The following is an 18760-nucleotide window of genomic DNA, read 5'->3' as shown; positions in this document are numbered from 1 at the left end:
GCGGCTGCTGCTAGAGCCTTTCCTTTTACCGCCCCCAAGAAGCTGAGCGACAACAACTACGTCGTTTCCGTTTTCACCACCTCTTCCTTTTCCCGTCCTCGAGGACGCCGTGCCGGGCCAGTGTTAGCCTCCAGCCCTGGTTGTGGAAGGCGACAGAAGTCATGGCGATGTTTGAGCAGATGAGAGCCAACGTGGGCAAGTTGCTCAAGGGTATCGACAGGTCTGAGCCCGGTCGGAGGGAGCGCTCTGGCCAAGCGGGGCGGAGGAGAGGGTTTTCCGGAGACAGCAAGGGGTGGTCAGGGTCCTGGGCTTGCCGCGGGGTGGGGTTTCTCTATCCTCCTGGAGGAGGAGATGCTTAAACAAACGGCACTGAGCTGGGGGTAGTGGCTCACGCCTGTGATCCCAGCACTTTGGGAGGCCGAGGTAGGTGGGTCGCCTGAGCCCAGAAGTTAGAGACCAGCCTGGTCAACAGCCATACCCCGTCGCTAAAAGAAAGAAACAAAAGCACTGCAAAGGCCTAGAAGCGAGAGAATCTTGGCACCACTCAGTCTCTTCCTGAATTGCCTTAAGGTTTCCTTCTCTGCTCTGCCTCCTTTGAGTGCCTCTTAATTAATCTCTCCTTTCTCTGCTCCTTACGTCATTCATTCTCCACACGTTTACTGAAATAAATCGTCAGTGCTAGGCAATGCTGGGAACCACAGGCGAATCAGACAGCGGCAGATCATGCCTTCACGGTCTGAGTTCCCTTTCCATAAGGGAGACAAACCTGACTACAGACAGCGATAGCCGGGAGAGGTTAGAACTGAAATGGGGGAAGCAAAGGCCAGAGTGTTCAGGTGGACACGGAGGAAGTAGGCAGCGAGGTGGGCAGGAGAGGATGGGGCTGGATCAGGGTGGAGGCCTGAGCAGGGGAGGAAGGGGTGAGTAGCAGAGACATTCAGGAGGCCAGGTGTACAAGCTGCAGTGACTGACTGGCTCAGAGGTTGAGGAGGCATCCTAGGCAAGACCCAGGGCTCCAATGGAGTTTAGAGCTTAGGCGAGAGGTCTGGGATATGAATAAGTTTTACTAGAGATTATACTGGACATAATTCACTACCTGGATAGAGCAAGTGGCCAGTGCCAGATTTACAGGGGAAGGGTGGGTGGAGCAGGTTACAGTGGCCCCTTGCTCCATAAGGTGGCTGGCCTCAGCTTCTGTCTCCTCTGTGCTCACCTATCTTGATTCTCCTTTAGGTACAATCCTGAGAACCTGGCCACCCTGGAGCGCTATGTAGAGACGCAGGCCAAGGAAAATGCCTATGATCTGGAAGCCAACCTGGCTGTCCTGAAGCTGTAAGTGTCTAGCTCTCTGTCTACATTCCCATTTCAGCAACTAGCAGGGTGCCACTCCCAGTACAGGGCAAGGGGGTGGCTGGTAGTATCCTGCACGATGCAGCATCTCTTGGTGTGCAAGACTAGGAAGCCAAGGAAGTTGGGACAGGAGGAGGGATAAGGGATGGTTTTTGAAAAATCACTTGCCGGGCGCGGTGGCTCACGCCTGTAATCCCAGCACTTTGGGAGGATGAGGCGGGCAGATCACCTGAGGTAGGGAGTTTGAGACCAGCCTGGCCAACATGGAGAAACCCCATCTTTACTAAAAAATATAAAATTAGCCGGGCATGGTGGCACATGCCTGTAATCCCAGCTACTCGGGAGGCTGAGGCAGGAGAATTGCTTGAACCCAGGAGGCGGAGATTGTGGTGAGCCGAGATCACGCCGTTGCACTCCAGCCTGGGCAACAAGAGCGAAACTCCGTCTCAAAAATAATAATAAAAAATCAATTAGGGTGGCCGCAGGGGCTCATGCCTGTAATCCCAGCACTTTGGGAGGCTGAGGCAAGAGACTCACTTGAGCCAAAGAGTTCGAGACCATCCATGACAACATAGCGAGACCCGACTCTATAAAAAAATTTAAAAATTAATGTAGTGGTGTGTGGCTGTAGTTCCAGCTACTTGAGAGGCTGAGGTGGAAGGATCGCTTAAGCCTGGAAGATCGAGGTGCAGTGAGCCATGATAGTGCCACTGCAGTCCAGCCTAGGGGACAGAGTGAGACCCCTCTTTTTCAAAAAAAAAAAGAATTACCAATTTGGGTGACATGGCACAACCCTGTCTCTACAAAAAATTAGCTGGGCACAGTGGCTCACGGCTGTAGTCCCAGCTACTTGGGAGGCTGAGGCAGGAGAATTGCTTGAGCCTGGGAGGCAGAGGTTGCAGTGAGCCAAGATCATGCCACTGCACTCCAGCTTGGGTGACAGAGTGAGACCCTGTCTCAAAAATAAATAGAGATTAATTACAGAACACATGTACGGCTAATACATTAAGCAAACATGTAGTTAAACAAATTATAAATGAGAGCCTACATAATCGCCATTTATGTTGCAAAGTTATTGCTAGCACCACAGGCTCTTTGCCCCATATGCTCTATGACAACCAACTCCCCTACTCCCCCATGCTCTCATGGCCTGGCTTTATGTGATGGTTTACTATGCATGCATACATCTGGCTCAGCTCAGCTCAGGTTTCCCTGCTTTGAACTTGATACAGATGGAGTGCATATAGCACAAACTCTTCTGCATTTGCCATTTGCTACTCAGCACTGGGTTTGTGAGATCCAACCAGTTTTTTTGTTTGTTTGTTTGTTTGTTTTTTTGATATGGCTGCAGTTTGTTGTCATGGATGTATAGCTCTCCACTGTGTCACTTGTGTGGCCGTCCTAATGATCTCTTCTGGCTGTTGATGGACATGTGTGTTCTTCCTGCCCTTTTTTTTTTTTTTTTTTGAGACAGGATCTTCTGTTGCCCAGGCTGGAGTACAGTGGCACAGTCATGGCTCAGTGTAGCCTCAGCCTTCTGGACTCAAGTGATCCTCCCGCCTCAGCCTCCTGAATAGCTGGGACTACAGGCATGCACCACCATGCCCGGCTAATTTTACTTGAGTGCTTCTTGCTTTCTTTCTTTTTCTTTTTCTCTTTTTTCTTTTTTTCTTTCTTTTTTTTTTTTTTTTTTTTTTGAGACAGGGTCTCTCCTTCTTGCCCAGGCTAGAGTGCCTTGGCGTGATCTCATGATCTCAACTCAGTGCATCCTTTGCCTCCCAGGTTCATGTGATCCTCCTGCCTCAGCCTCCTAAGTAGCTGTGACTAGAGGTACGCACCACCATACCCAGCTAATTTTTGTATTTTTAGTAAAGACAGGGTTTTGCCATGTTAGCCAGGCTGGTCTCGAACTCCTGACCTCAGGTGATCCACCCACCTTGGCCTCCCAAATTGCTGGGATTACAGGTGTGAGCCACTGCACCCAGCCTAATTTTTGTACTTTTAGTAGAGACAGGGCTTTGCCATGTTGGCCAGGCTGGTCTCGGAACTCCTGGTCTCAGGTGATCCACCCATCTCGGCCTCCCAAAGTGCTGGGATTACAGGCTTGAGCCACCCACCGAACCACCCCCCAACCTTCTGTTGTCCTCTTTTGCAAGGGAGGAAATTGTCAGCCCCTCAGTTTCCTTTCTCTGCTCCTCAGCCTTTCAGTGCCTCTTAATCTCTCTCTTCTCTGCTCCTGGTGTCATAAATAAGCAGTCCAAGGTCACTCCGCAGGGAAGTTTAAACCGAGGCAGTCTGGCTCTGGTTCCTTAGCCACTACTCCAGACTGCTGCTGCTGTTCTCATTTGTTTATAAATCACTTAGCAGTGTCTGCCCCATTGGGTGGTTGTGAGCATTAACTGTCCCTGTTCACAGAGGAGAAAAGTAGGCTCAGGGAGGTGAAGGTTACACAGCCGGGAAGCACTGGGATTAGGATTGGAACCCAGGCATGTCCAGTTCCCAAACTCCAGAATAAAGCAGTGGACAGCCTGCCTGGCACCTGGTGAGGATTGGGGACTTGGAGGTGCCACTGTGTCCACGTCTCTTGTTATTTTTCTTAGGTACCAGTTCAACCCAGCCTTCTTTCAGACCACGGTCACCGCCCAGATCCTACTGAAGGCCCTCACCAACCTGCCGCACACAGACTTCACTCTGTGCAAGTGCATGATCGACCAGGCACATGTATCCGGGGGGTGTGCGGGAAGGGGCCAGAGTCAAGGTGCATGAATTCCTGGGGAGATGGTCTGTGGGTGCATCCACAAACAACAAGTGCCTGCTCTGGTCCAGCGTGGCAGGGTGCTGGACCGTGCGGGGACACTGTGGTGACTGAGACAGGCCTGGGCCCTGTCTTCACAAAGTTGTCGCAGTTCAGTGAGGAGACAGACAGTGATAGACTGGAGTGGTCAGGGTTGGGTTACAAGAGTCACAGCAGCCGGGCACGGTGACTCACACCTCTAATCCCAGCACTTTGAGAGTCCAAGGTGGGTGGATCACCTGAGGTCAGGAGTTCGAGAACAGCCTGGCCAACGTGGTGAAACCCTATCTCTATTAAAATACAAAAAATTAGCCAGGCACAGTGTCACACACCTATAGTCCCAGCTACTCTGGAGGCTGAGGCAGGAGGATCACTTGAACCTGGGAGGTGGAGGTTGCAGTGAGCCGAGATCGCGCCACTGCACTCCACCCTGGGTGACACAGTGAGACTCTGTCTCAAAAAAAAAAAAAAAATGAAGAGCCAGAGCAGGCACCTGACCATTTGGGTGGGGGAATATGTGGTCATGAACACAGCCATCTGTATTTACATTCTATAGAACAATGTCTGGAAAGGTGGAAAGGTACCCAAGAATTGCAAATGACTGTTACCTCCCAGGAAGGATGGCTGTGAGACAGGGGAGGGAAGACCTATTTTGCCACTGTTCACTCTTCAATATTTTTAACTAGAAACTGTATAAACCAGGGCCTCCTGGAGGAGGGAACATCTAAAACATAAGGAGTCAGGTGAAGGGGTAGGCAAAGGTGATCCAGGCAGAGAGGACACTCATGGGCTAAACGAAGCAGAGCTTGGTGCTGTTTTTCAGGAATAGTAGAGGAAGCTTGACATAGGAATGATTTAAGGTGGGGTTTTTTGTTTGTTTTATTTTATTTTATTTATTTATTTTTTGAGACAGAGCCTTGCTCTGTCACCCAGTCTGGAAGGCAGTGGTGTGATCTCGGCTTACTGCAACCTCCACCTCCCAGGTTCAAGCTATTCGCCTGTCTCAGCCTTCTGAGCAGCTGGGACCACAGGTGCATGCATGCCACCACGCCCAGCTTATTTTTGTATTTTTAGTAGAGACGGGGTTTTGCTATGTTGGCCAGGCTGCTCTCGAACTCCTGACCTCAGGTGATCTGCCCACCTCAGCCTCCCAAAGTGATAGGATTACAGATGTGAGCCACCGTGCCCAGCCTATAGGTTTTATTTTATTAGTAATAATAGTAGATTTTTTTTTGTTAATTTTTTTTTTTTTTTTTTTGAGACGGAGTCTTGCTCTGTCACCCAGGCTGGAGTGCAAAGGCATGATCTTGGCTCACTGCAACCTCTTCCTCCCGGGTTCAAGTGATTCTCCTGCCTCAGCCTCCCAAGTAGCTGAGACTATAGGCATGTGCCACCATGCCCAGCTGTTTTTTATATGTTTAGTAGAGATGGGGTTTCGCTATGTTGGCCAGGCTGGTGTCGAACTCCTGACCTCAGGTGATCCACCCGCCTTGGCCTCCCAAAGTGTCAGGATTACAGGTGTGAGCCACCAGGACTGGCATGTCATTTCTCATCTTTTGCCATTACAAACAGTCCTGCAGCCAACATCCTTTCTCCTGCATACATTTGCAGGAGAAATAAGCTGGCTTCCTTTTCCAGCTCTTTTTCTGAGCTGAAGCTTTGGAAGAAAGCAGCCAGAAGAAGGTAGGTGGGGAGGGGTGATCTGGGGCCCAACCTTAGGCTCCGAGGCCAGTTTTCCTTAATGCTTCCTCCTCCCAGCAAGAAGAACGGCCAATCCGACAGATTTTGTACCTCGGGGACCTGCTGGAGACCTGCCACTTCCAGGCCTTCTGGGTAACTTCCCTGGGGTCCAGGGGCAGGGGAGATGGCAGGGCCTTGTGGAGCTGAGTGCTAAAAGTAACAACGGTGCACACTGACTGGCTTCCTGCTTTGGTGGTGGGCCCAGTGCTCTGCATGTGTGTGTTTGTGGAATTATCATCCTCTCGCGGAGCGGGTACTCACAGGTCATCCCCGTGCCCACAGGCTGAGCCGACCCTTTCCCCTCTCCCCCGTCTTTCCACTGAGCCCTCTAGTACACACCGTTGATCAAAAGTCCTCCAGTGGCTGGGTGTAGTGACTCACCCCCGTGATTCCAGCACTTGTGGAGGCCAAGGTGGGAGGATTGCTTGAGGCCAGGAGTTCCAGACCAGCCTGAGCAACACAGTGAAACCTCATCTCTACAAAATTGAAAATTAATTGGGTGTGGTGGCATGTGCCTGTACTCCCAGCTACCCCGGAGGCTAAGGTGGGAGGATCGCTTGAGGCTGCGAGTGAGCCGTGATCACACCACTGCACTCCAGCCTGGGCAACAGAGCAAGACCCTGTCTCAAGAAAGAGAAATTCTCCCTCTCTTCTGCCTGTCTGACACGCTCTGCCCTTCTTGCTCTAACTGGAACCTGGCCCCCCACTTCTGCAGCCCCCTGAGTGGGAGGCTAGATCACCTCCTGGCTCCTATCTCTTCTGATACCCTCAGTCTTTTTTGTTGTTTTTGTTTGTGTTTTGGTTTTCTTGAAATGGAGTCTCATGCTGTTGCCTAGGCTGGAGTACAGTGGCACGATCTTGGCTCACTGCAACCTCCGCCTCCCGGGTTCAAGTGATTCTCCTGTCTCCCGAGTAGCTAGTACTACAGGCACGCGCCATCACGCCCAACTAAATTTTATATGTATTTTTTATTTTATTTTATTTTATTTTATTTTATTTTATTTTATTTTATTTTTTATTTTATTTTATTTTATTTTATTTTATTTTATTTTATTTTATTTTATTTGAGACAGAGTCAGTCTTGCCTAGGCTGGAGTGCAATGGCGCGATCTTGGCTCACTGCAACTGCTGCGTCCCGAGTTCAACCAATTCTCGTGCCTCAGCCTCCTAAGTGGCTGGGGTTACAGGCATGTGCCATCACACTGGCTAATTTTTGTATTTTTAGTAGAGACGGGGTTTTGCCGTGTTGTCCAGGCTGGTCTTGAATTCCTGACCTCAGGTGATCTGCCTGCCTCAGCCTCCCAAAGTGCTGGGATTATAGGCGTGAGCCACCATGCCGGGCCGGAAACCCGCAGTCTTGAAGTGTGTGTGTCATCACTTCCTGCCCGGTATCAGTCCCTCTGGTGACTGCTCTTTGTTTCTTGAAGAATTCAGCCCCTGGCCAGGCGCGGTGGCTCAACGCCTGTAATCTCAGCACTTTGGGAGGCTGAGGCAGGTGGATCACGTGAGGTCGGGAGTTCGAGACCAGCCTGACCAATGTGGAGAAATACTGTCTCAACTAAAAATACAAAATTAGCTGGATGAGGTGGCACGTGCCTGTAATCCTAGCTACTTGGGAGGTTGAGGCAGGAGAATCACTTGAACCCGGTGGGTTCAACCTCACCTGGAGGTTGGGGTGAGCTGAGATCACGTCATTGCACTCCAGCCTGGGTGACAGAGTGAGACTCCGTCTCAAAAAAAAAAAAAAATTCAGCTCCTTCTCACCGGTGCTCTCTACCACTCCTGCCCTAATTCTTAGATGGTTAGAAAGTAACACAGAGGATCCTTTGACCACCCAGACCTCTGGGTCCCTTGCTGTCTTGGCCAGCTATCTTGTACTACACCTGACCTCAGCCCTTCTCTTCCAATCGTATTAGACCTCTGAGGCATTTATTTTCTTTATTTTTTTTCTTTTTCTTTTTTTTTTTTTTTTTTTTGTTTGAGACAGTGTCTCGCTGTGTCACCCAGGCTGGAATGCAGTGGCACAGTCTCAACTCACTGCAACCTCCGCCTGCTAGGTTCAAGCAATTTTTCTGTCTCAGCCCCCCAGGTAGCTGGGACTACAGGCATGCACCACCACGCCTAGCTAATTTTTGTATTTTTAGTAGAGACGGGGTTTCATCATGTTGGCCAGGCTGGTCTCGAACTACTGATCTCAAGTGATCTGCCCGCCTTGGCCTCCCAAAGTGCTGGGACTACAGGTGTCAGCCACCATGCCCGGCCCTCTGAGGAATTTTTAAAAATTGATACTGATACTTGGGTCCTGCCCTCACAGAGTCTGGTGTAATTGATTCAGTGTAGCCTAGGCCTTGGGATTTTAAAAAGTTACCGTGGGTGATTTGGACATCTGTCCAATGTTGGGAGCCACTGCCGTCACCAATAATGGCTCCCCCCTCCCCCTGTGAGTTTCCAGCATCTCCACTGTCTGACCACTTCCTCCTAGCTTCTCAGCTCACTCCCACAGGGTCTCCATCCCCACATTCTTGGGCCTGACCATTAGCTCCATCCCTCTTTCTCTGCAGGCTTCTCTGTTCCGCTTCCTTCTCTTAAATCACATGTGCTGGCTGGGCGTGGTGGCTCACGCCTGTAATCCCAGCACTTTGGGAGGCCGATGGGGACAGATTGCCTGAGGTCAGGAGTTCGAGACCAGGCTGACCAACATGGAGAAACCCCATCTCTACTAAAAATACAAAGTTGGCCAGGCGTGGTGGCGCATGCCTGTAATCCCAGCTACTCGGGAGGCTGAGGCAGGAGAATTGCTTGAACCCGGGAGGCGGAGGTTGCGGTGAGCCGAGATCACGCCATTGTACTCCAGTCTGAACAACAAGAGCAAAACTCCATCTCAAAAAAAAAAAAAATCGTGCCGGGCCCAGTGGCTCACGCCTGTAATCCCAGCACTTTGGGAGGCCAAGGCGGGCGGATCACGAGGTCAGGAGATCGAGACCATCCTGGCTAACATGGTGAAACCCCGTCTCTACTAAAAATACAAAAAATTAGCCGGGCGTGGTTGCAGGCACCTGTAGTCCCAGCTATTCGGGAGGCTGAGGCAGGAGAATGGCCTGAACCTGGGAGGCGGAGCTTGCAGTGAGCAGAGATCGTGCCACTGCACTCCAGCCTGGGCGACAGAGCGAGACTCCGTCTCAAAAAAAAAAAAAAAAAAAAAATCGCATGTGTCTCCCCTGTCCCTAGCTGCAGCTAGGGTCTTGCTTCCTTCCCCAAGTCCTGGACGTTTCCTCGTGCTTTATCTGTCTCCCTTTCTTCTCACCTCAACTTATGATCTGGCTTCTTGTCTCGGGAGAAAATAGAAGCAGCCACTGTAGAAATTGCACCTGTTCCTATCCCAGACCCTGACATTTTATGTGCAGCTGACTGCATACTTTTTTTTAAAATTCTTAAACATTTTGTTTTTTATTCAAGTAAGAAATTATTGATTAGCTTCAGTTAATCCCACAAAGAAAATGATCAAATGCTTAAAATAATAGAGTTTACTAGTTCTACAACTGTTCTCACTAGCAGACTAGCAAATGAGATGTGTTGGAGATCTTAGACCTATTCCATGTAACAGACAGGTTTTTTTTTTGTTTGTTTTGTTTTGTTTTTTGAGACAAAGTCTCACCCTGTCGCCCAGGCCGCAGTGCAGTGATGCAAACACAGCTCACTGCAGCTTTGACCTCCCAGGCTCAAGTGATCTTCCCACTTCAGCCTCCTGAGTAGCTGGGACTACAGGCCCGTGCCACCATGCCTGGCTAATTTTTGTATTTGTAGTAGAGGTTGGATTTCGCCACGTTGACCAGGCTGGTCTTGAACTTCTGGCCTCAAGTGATCCTCCTGCCTCGCCTCCCAAAGTGCTGGGATTACAGGTTGAGCCACCACGCCCGGCCACAAATCTGGATTTCTGCCCACCTCACTGGCTACACGTTCCTGGCATCCATGTGGGGGATTCCCTCCCTTCTGTTGGAGGGAACCTGTACCACAGAGCTGACCTTTGAGCAGAAATCTGAAGGAGATGAGGGTGGTAGCCGTGGAGGAGGAGAATTCCACACACAGGCCCTGAGGTGGGTGGGTGTCTGGTGGGTTTGGGGAGCAGCAGGGAAGCCCCTGTGGCTGGAGCAGTGTGAGTGAGGAGCGAGTAGGTGGAGGTGAGGGCACAGAGGTGACAGGCAGATTCTGTGTGGCCTCATGGGCTGTGGTAGGAAAATTGGCCTTTTCTTTGAGTGAGACAGAAGCAAGGGGAGGTGGCTGAATACACTTAGCCAATATGTGTCTGCCGTCTTTCTCAGGGCTCTGGTTTCTGCCTGCCGGGTTCAAGCCTCACCTCCAGGATTTTGGACAAATCATTTAAATGCCCTGGTCTCCTCATCTCTAAAATGGATATAACTTACATCACGGGGCTGCACTTAGAAGAATGGCTGTAGCATGTGGGGTCAGTGCTCAAAATGGTAGCTGCTTTTTTTTTTTCTCCTGAGACGGAGTATGGCTCTCTCGCCCAGGCTAAAGTGCAGTGATATGATCTTGGCTCGCTGCAGCCTCTGCCTCCCAGGTTCAAGTGATGCTTCTGCCTCATCCTCCCAGGTGGCTGGGATTACAGATTTCGGGCATCCACCACCATACCCAGTTTATTTATTTATTTATTTAATTTTTTTTTTTTTTTTTTTTTTGAGACGGAGTCTCGCTCTTGTCACCCAGGCTGGAGTTCAGTGGCGCAATCTCAGCTCACCACAACCTCCATCTCCTGGGTTCAAGTGATTCTCCTGCCTCAGCCTCCTGAGTAGTTGGGATTACAGGAATGTGCCACCACGCCCTGCTAATTTTGTAATTGTAGTAGAGTCAGGGTTTCTCCATGTTGGTCAGGCGGGTCTCGAACTCCGACCTCAGGTGATCCACCCGCCTCAGCCTCCCAAAGTGCTGGGATTACAGGCATGAGCCACTGTGCCTGGCTAATTTCTTTATTTTTAGTAGAGACAGGGTTTCACCTTGTTGGCCAGGGTAGTCTCGAACTCCTGACCTCAAGTGATCCACCCACCGCAGCCTCCCAAAGTGCTGGGATTCTAGGTGTGAGCCACCACACAGGGCCTGGTAGCTGCTATTCTTGTTAACATTACTGAAGGGGTGGGTTGCCCCTCCACACCTGTGGGTGTTTCTCGTTCGGTGAACAAGAGACTTGGAAAAGAAAGAGACAGAGACAAAGTATAGAGAAAGAAAAAGGGGGGCCCAGGGGACCGGCGTTCAGCACACGGAGGATCCCACTGGCCTCTGAGTTCCCTTAGTATTTATTGATCATTATTGGGTGTTTCTCGGAGAGGCGGATGTGGCAGGGTCATAGGATAATAGTGGAGAGAAGGTCAGCAGGTAAACACGTGAACAAAGGTCTGCATCGTAAACAAGGTAAAGAATCAAGTGCTGTGCTTTAGATATGCATACACATAAACATCTCAATGCCTTGAAGAGCAGTATTGCTGCCCGTATGTCCCACCTGCAGCCCTAAGGCGGTTTTCCCCTATCTCAGTAGATGGACCACGCAGTCGGGTTTTATCCCGAGACATTCCATTGCCCAGGGATGGGCAGGAGACAAATGCCTTCCTCTTGTCTCAACTGCAAAGAGGCGTTCCTTCCTCTTATACTAATCCTCCTCAGCACAGACCCTTTACAGGTGTCGGGCTGCGGGATGGTCAGGGCTTTCCCTTCCCACAGGCCATATCTCAGACTATCACAAGGGGAGAAACCTTGGACAATACCTGGCTTTCCTAGGCAGATCCGCAGTGTTTTGTGTCCCTGGGTACTTGAGATTAGAGAGTGGTGATGACTCTTAAGGGGCATGCTGCCTTCAAGCATTTGTTTAACAAAGCACATCTTGCACGGCCCTTAATCCATTTTTGACACAGCACATGTCTCAGGGAGCACAGGGTTGGGGGTGGGGTTACAGATTAACAGCATCTCAAGGCAGAAGAATTTTTCTTAGTACAGAACAAAATGGAGTCTCTTCTTTCTACACAGACACAGTAACAATCTGATGTGTCTTTCTTTTCCCCACACATTACTGATATGAACATTGTTGATATGTAAGATTACCAGTGTAGGCTGGGAGTAGTGGCTCACACCTGTAATCCCAACGCTTTGGGAGGCCAACGTGGGCAGATCACTTGAGCCCAGGAGTTTGAGATCAGCCTGGGCAATATAGTGAGACCTCATCTACGTAACAACAGCAGCAACAAAATCTCAGCACTTTGGGAGGCTGAGGCAGGAAGATCACTTGAGCCCAGAAATTCAAGACCAGCCTGGGCAAGGTAGTGAGATCCCATCTCTATAAATAAATAAAAATAAAAGCAAATAATTTAAACATTGTGAACATCAATTCCCATCACAGCAAGCCCTGGATGAAAACATGGACCTCTTGGAAGGTATAACTGGCTTTGAAGACTCTGTCCGAAAGTGTAAGTCCCTCTCTGAGGCTGGGCTCCCCAAGGGGAAGGGGTAGGGAGTGGCAGCCAGGTCCAGGGGGACAGCTCCTCACCAGTTTTGTCTCTGACCTCCACAGTTATCTGCCATGTTGTGGGTATCACTTACCAGCACATCGACCGCTGGCTGCTGGCCGAGATGCTCGGGGATCTGTCGGGTAACGCCCTTTGGGTCCTGGTGCACATCTGGGAGCTTGGGGGTGGCTAGGGCAGTGGACCTCAGTCAGCCCCTCCAACGGGCCTGCCCGGGTCTCATCAGGTCAGCATGGAAGGCCCAGCCCAGGGAGGAAATAAGAACTTGGTATAAGACAGTCTCTGCCTTGAGGGAGATCCTATGCCATTTGCTCATTTATTTTGCATTAATTGAGTGCCTACCAAGTATCAGGCAGTGTGCTAAACTGGGCGCGCAGCAGTAAACAAAGTGGGATGGCTCCAATTCATTCTCATGGAGGTAGCAAAGCACATGGTGACATGTAGATGTCCAGTGGTGATTCATGTCATGAAGGAAAGCAAGACAGCTCACAGACCAGCGGCATCTGAGCCCTTACCTCTGTAGAGTGAGGCCCGTGGCCTGAGGTAGAGCAGAGGAGGATAGTAGAGCAGGGCCCTGACTTGTAACGTTCATGGGCGGGGTAGCCAGGGTGTATGTGGCCACAGCGAGAGTAGAGAGGTGGGGGTTGGAGGGGCATCTCCAGGTCATGCAGGGCCTCGGGAGGACCTTGTCCTTTCCCCTGACTGAGAAGGAGCCACCGGAGGGCTCTGAGCGGGGAGGGCTCTGATCAGACAGAGATTTTTTAAAGATCCCCCCAAAAACAAGAAAAGAAAAAATAACTTACTTGCTTACTTTTGCAAAAAGAAACATAGAAAAGGAAGTCAAGAAACTAAGGAAGGCTGGGCGCGGTGGCTCACGCCTGTAATCCAGCACTTTGGGAGGCCGAGATGGGTGGATCATCTGTGGTCAGGAGTCTGAGACCAGCCTGCCCAACATGGTAAAACCCCCTCTCTACTAAAAATACAAAAAATTGCTGGGTGTGGTGGTATGCACCTGTAATCCCAGCTACTTGGGAGGCTGAGGCAGGAGAATTGCTTCAACGCAGGAGGCCGAGGTTGTGGTGAGCTGAGATCGCACCATTGCACTGGTGATAAGATTGAAACTCCACCTAAAAAAAAAACAAAAGAAACTAAGGAAGGCCACGTGCAATGGCTCATACCAGTGAGGGAGGCAGATCACGTGAGGTCAGGAGTTCGAGACCAGCCTGGCCAACGTGGTGAAACCCCATCTCTACTAAAAATACAAAAATTAGCTGGACGTGTTGGCATGTGCCTGTAATCCCAGCTATTCAGGAGGCTGAGGCAGGAGAATCGCTTGAACCCAGGAGCAGAGGTTGCAGTGAGCCAAGATCACACCACTGCATTCCAGTCTGGGCACTTTTAGTAGAGATGTAGTTTCACCATGTTGGCCAGGCTGGTCTTGAACGCCTGACCTCAAGTGATCTGCCCACCTTGGCCTCCCAAAGTGCTGGGATTACAGGCGTGAGCCACTGCATCCAGCCAAGTGAAAGGTAACTTTTTTTTTTTTTTTGAGACAGAATCTGGCTCTTGTCACCCAGGCTGGAGTGCAGTGGCATAATCTCAGCTCACTGCAACCTCCTCCTCCCAGTTTCAAACAATTCTCCTGCCTCAGCCTTCCAAATAGCTGAGACTATAGGCCCCCGCCACCTCGCCCAGCTAATTTTTTTTTTTTTTTTTTTTTTTTTTTTTTTTAGCAGAGACGGGGTTTCACCACCTTGGCCAGGCTGGTCTTGAACTCATGAACTCAAGTGATCTGCCCGCCTTGGCCTCCCAAAGTGCTGAGATTACAGGCATGAGCCACCGCGCCTGGCCAAGTGGAAGCTAACTTTTATTGGACATTTTATGTCATGCATTATACTAAGTGCTTTATATCAGGTAGATGTTTTACATATTTAACAGTGAAAGGAAATTAAAGGATGTGAACATCCTTAGAATTGAATATAAAAAGAATTACATGAACCTGTATCAAAATGATAATAGTCGCACAGAAAATTATTTCAGGTAACTGAACACTATTCTGGCCATACATCCTTACAGGCAGTTTTTTTTTTTCCTTTTAGAGATGGGGGTCTTATTTTGTTGCGCAGGCTGATCTCAAACTCCTGTGCTCAAGCGATCCTCCCACCTCAGCCTCCCAAAGTGCTGGGATTACTGATGTGAGCCACCGCACCTGGCCCTGGCCAGCATATTTTCTAAGGGCAAAACAAGTGTATTGTGGCGGGGCGTGGTGGCTCACACCTGTAATCCCAGCACTTTGGGAGGCCAAGGTGGGCAGATAACCTGAGGTCGGGAGTTCGAGACCAGCCTGACCAACATGGAGAAACCCCGTCTCTACTAAAAATACAAAATTAGCCAGGCGTGGTGGCGCATGCCTGTAATCCCAGCTACTCGGGAGGCTGAGGCAGAAGAATTGCTTGAACCCGGTAGGCGGAGGTTGCGGTGGGCCGAGATTGCGCCATTGCACTCCAGCCTGAGCAAAACAAGAGCAAAAACTCCGTCTCAAAAAAAAAAAGTGTATTGTTTCTGGTAATGGTCATGTCATAATTTTGCAACCGTTTCATATAGGTTGTGGGAAAAGGTAGATAAATACGCTGCTCTTGTTAGGAACCAAGATTTGCCCAGGGAGAGAAAAGAGACGAATAGAAAAGAAATTAAGGCAGAAGCCCCAAGATAAGGCTGAAAGAGCTCACAGGCTCCCTCTGGTGGCTATTCAGAGAATGACCCGTGGAAGGGCAGGGGCGGAAGCAAGGAGACCAGGCCAGCTGCTGCTGTCCAGGAGATGCCAGTGGGCAAGGGGGGCTTCCCTGGCTTCCTGAGCCATGACTCTATTGCCTCTCAGTCCCCTGGAACTGTGGGATCAGGCTGACCGAAGCCCCTCGCTGCCCCTGTCACCTGCAGACAGCCAGCTAAAGGTGTGGATGAGCAAATACGGCTGGAGTGCCGACGAGTCGGGGCAGATCTTCATCTGTAGCCAAGAAGAGAGCATTAAACCCAAGAACATTGTGGAGAAGATTGACTTTGACAGTAAGTGGTGGCCCACGGTCTCGGGCCTTGGGGCTAAGGGGGTGCCCCTCAAGGGAGGCCGAGGCAGGGGCCCAGAGGACCTGGGTAGATCTGCTCATGTTCTAGGCTGGGAAGTCTGCACCTGCCAGATTCCGTTCATCTTGTGTGTCGGGGCTGCCGCCCAGGGAGGAATAGCGGGGAGCTGGGTGATCCCTGGAATTTCTAGGCCTTGTGTCCTGCCCCATAGCACTCAGCAAGACTTCCTGGGGCCCAGCGGGGCCTCGCAGGGGGTCTCTGCACCCTTATTTGTCCCTGAGGACTGTCTGATTGGCCGTCTCTTTTATCCTTGGGGTGCCCAGGCCTCATGTGCAGACTTGGAGTCCAGTGAACAGTAAGAATCTTGATTCTCTAGTTTGGGTGATTCCACACCTTTGTGCCTCAGTTTTCTCATCTAAAAAATGGGGTCGACTGCAACAGTAATGATGATGAACACTGTATGTCCTTACCTCATTTGATCCTCAGTTGCTAAATGATATAAATAGTATCATACCTACCTCATGGAATCATAAGTGTGAATGCATGTATAACACTTAGTAAAGAGCTAAGTGACCACACAGTTCATTAAATGTTCATTATGACCATCGTCTACACACATGTAACTAACACAGGCTCAACTGCTTGCTCAACTAAAAAGAGTGCAGTGACTACTCCGGTAGCGGGGGCTGCTTCACTGCCGCTCATCATGGCACAGAATGTCCTGGAGCCAGGGAGAAAGGCACGGGCGGGCTGCTCCCTTCATCCCGGGTCTCCTCCACCCTGAGTGACTCAGGTGTTTTAAAGATGTGTTTGGTACAGCGTGGTTTCTTAACACAAACCAGCTAATTTTGTACTTAACTGGGGAACAGCATTGAGCAGGCAGCCATCTGCGCACTTGCGGCCCGTGGTATCTCACCTCTAAACGCCGCGTGACTGCTGTGTCAGGGTTCTCGGTGAGAACTCCAGCAAAAGATTCTGTAGTGAGGAAAGGGCCTCCTTTCTTTTCCCCTTCGGCTTCTGTCGCCCCACCCCACCTTCCTGACCTTTTAGGTCACGGGTGGAGAGGGCACTGCTGAGTCAACAAGGAAGAGGAGGAGGAAGGTATGAATCTCAGGGAAGCAGAAGCCCAGCCCTGCCGGGCGAGTACACAGGAGGGTTCTCTCTGTCTCAGTCTTGGTTCCATTGCTCTGTGTCCTGGGTCCAACAGGATAGGTTCAAAATACTCAGGAGGCTGAGGCAGGAGAATCACTTGAACCCGGAAGGTGGAAGTTGCAGTGAGCCGAGATCACTCCACTGCACTCCAGCCTGGGCAACAGAATGAGACTCTGTCTCAAAAAAAAACTTAAGAGTATCCTGCAAATAGTACATAGTAAATATTATTACCATGTAGGTAATTACAAACTACACTTCCCTGGCACTTTGTTCTAAGCACCTCGTTTGGTCCTACAATCCTATAAGGTAGGTGCTTCTTAAAGATAGGAAGGTGATGCTCAGAGATGTTCAGTAACTTGTCCAAGTGACTCAGCTGTTAATTGGCAGAGCTGGGATTCGAACCTAGTCCTCCTTGCTTCAGAGTCCATCTTTTTAAAATACTGCACCAAACTGCCTTTGTGATGGTAACCGGGGCCTGGAAGGAGTTTGTGATCTCCCCCTAAAGAATTGTGGGTGCTGTAGCAGGTGGTTGGAGGTTTGTCTCCCGCCCTTCTCACCTTCAATCTGGTCTCTCCTTCCCCACAGGTGTGTCCAGCATCATGGCCTCCTCCCAGTAACTTCAGGTGTTTAATAAAGATGTGTTGACTCAGCCCTACTGTCTCCTCCCTGGCTTCCTGCCTCTGCCCCTTGCCCACCAGAGGGAGCCCAGGAGCAGGCCTCTCCTCTGGGTGGGCCCCCCACCCTACCCCCGGCCCCCACCACACCACACCCCATGGCGGGGTTTCCACCTCCTTTTTCCCCACTTCGACTTCCTCCCTTGCCCCACCCTACCTTCCTGACCTTTTAGGTCTTGGGTGGGGAGGGCAGCATTGAGTCAGCAAGGAGGAGGGAGTATGAATGAATGTAGCAGCCCAGCCCTGCGGTGGAGGCTGAGCACCTCTGGGAGGAGTGAAGGTGAAGATTCCCTCTGAAGGTGAAGGTTCTGGCTCTGTTGCTTTGTGACCTAGGTCAAGGGACCGTGCCTCTCTTTTTTTTTTTTTTTTTTTTAGACGAAGTCGCGCTCTGTCTCCCAGCCTGGAGTGCAGTCGCCCGATCTTGGCTCACTGCACGCTCCGCCTCCCGGGTTTATGCCATTCTCCTGCCTCAGCCTCCATAGTAGCTGGGACTACAGGTGCCCGCCACCACGCTCTGCCAATTTTTTGTATTTTTAGTAGAGACAGGGTTTCACCGTGTTAGCCAGGATGGTCTCGATCTCCTGACCTCGTAATCCGTCCGCCTCGGCCTCCCAAAGTGCTGGGATTACAGGCGTGAGCCGCCGCGCCCGGCCAGGACTGCGCCTCTGTAATTCTCAGTTGCTTCATCTGCAGAAGGGGAAGAATAATGCACCCTTATTAAACCTGTGAGGGTTCCTCCAGCCCTTGCCAGTAAAGGCCTGAGATCGGGGCCTGTCCTGTCCTGTCCTTGCTCTTAGAAAATGTGAGCCACAGGCCGGGTGCAGTAGTTCACGCCTGTAATCCCAACACTTTGGGAGGCCAAAGCAGGAGGATTGCTTGAGCCTCAGAGTTTGAGACCAACCTGGGTGACAGAGTGAGACAGAGCCTTCCTCTGTCGCCCAGGCTGGTATGCAGTGGCACAATCTCAGCTCACTGCAACCTCTGCCTCCCAGGTTCAAGCAATTCTTCTGCCTCAGCCTCCCAAGTAACTGGGACTACAGGCACACACCACCACGCCCGGCTAATTTTTTTGTATTTTAGTAGAGATGGGGTTTCATTGTGTTGCCCAGGCTGGTCTCGAACTCCTGGGCTCGGGCAGTCCGCCTGCTTCAGCCTCCCAAAGTGCTAGGAATACACGTGTGAGCCACCGCGCCTGACCAAAAAGTTTATTTTAAATAGCTAGGCATGGTGGCGCGTGCTTGTAGTCCCAGCTATTTAGGAGGCTGAGGTCGGCAAATCACCTGAGCCCAGGAGGTCGAGGCTGCAGTGAGCTGTGATCACACCACTGCACTCCAGCCTGGGTGACAGACCCTGTCTCAAAAAAGAAAATATAAGCCACTGTTAATTTCAGGCTCAGAAGTGTTTGTCACCAAGGTTGCAAGCTAGTCCTCAGTACTATTCCGAAT

General features: G+C 50.7%; 1 protein-coding gene across 1 annotated transcript; it reads left to right on the top strand.

The window, feature by feature from the left end:
• Positions 1 to 2: 2 nt before the first annotated feature.
• On the top strand, positions 3 to 17292 carry EIF3K (eukaryotic translation initiation factor 3 subunit K). The gene is made up of 8 exons (XM_032173028.2): positions 3 to 220; positions 1234 to 1332; positions 3951 to 4071; positions 5903 to 5977; positions 12288 to 12354; positions 12459 to 12536; positions 15349 to 15474; positions 17227 to 17292. Exons 1-8 carry the CDS (start codon positions 162 to 164, stop codon positions 17256 to 17258), a joined length of 657 nt encoding a protein of 218 aa, XP_032028919.1. The 5' UTR covers positions 3 to 161; the 3' UTR covers positions 17259 to 17292.
• The last annotated feature ends 1468 nt before the right edge of the window (positions 17293 to 18760 follow it).

This window comes from Hylobates moloch, unplaced genomic scaffold, assembly GCF_009828535.3.
Source record: "Hylobates moloch isolate HMO894 unplaced genomic scaffold, HMol_V3 SCAFFOLD_13, whole genome shotgun sequence".
NCBI lineage: Eukaryota > Metazoa > Chordata > Mammalia > Primates > Hylobatidae > Hylobates > Hylobates moloch.
This window is presented reverse-complemented; position numbering and strand designations above follow the sequence as displayed.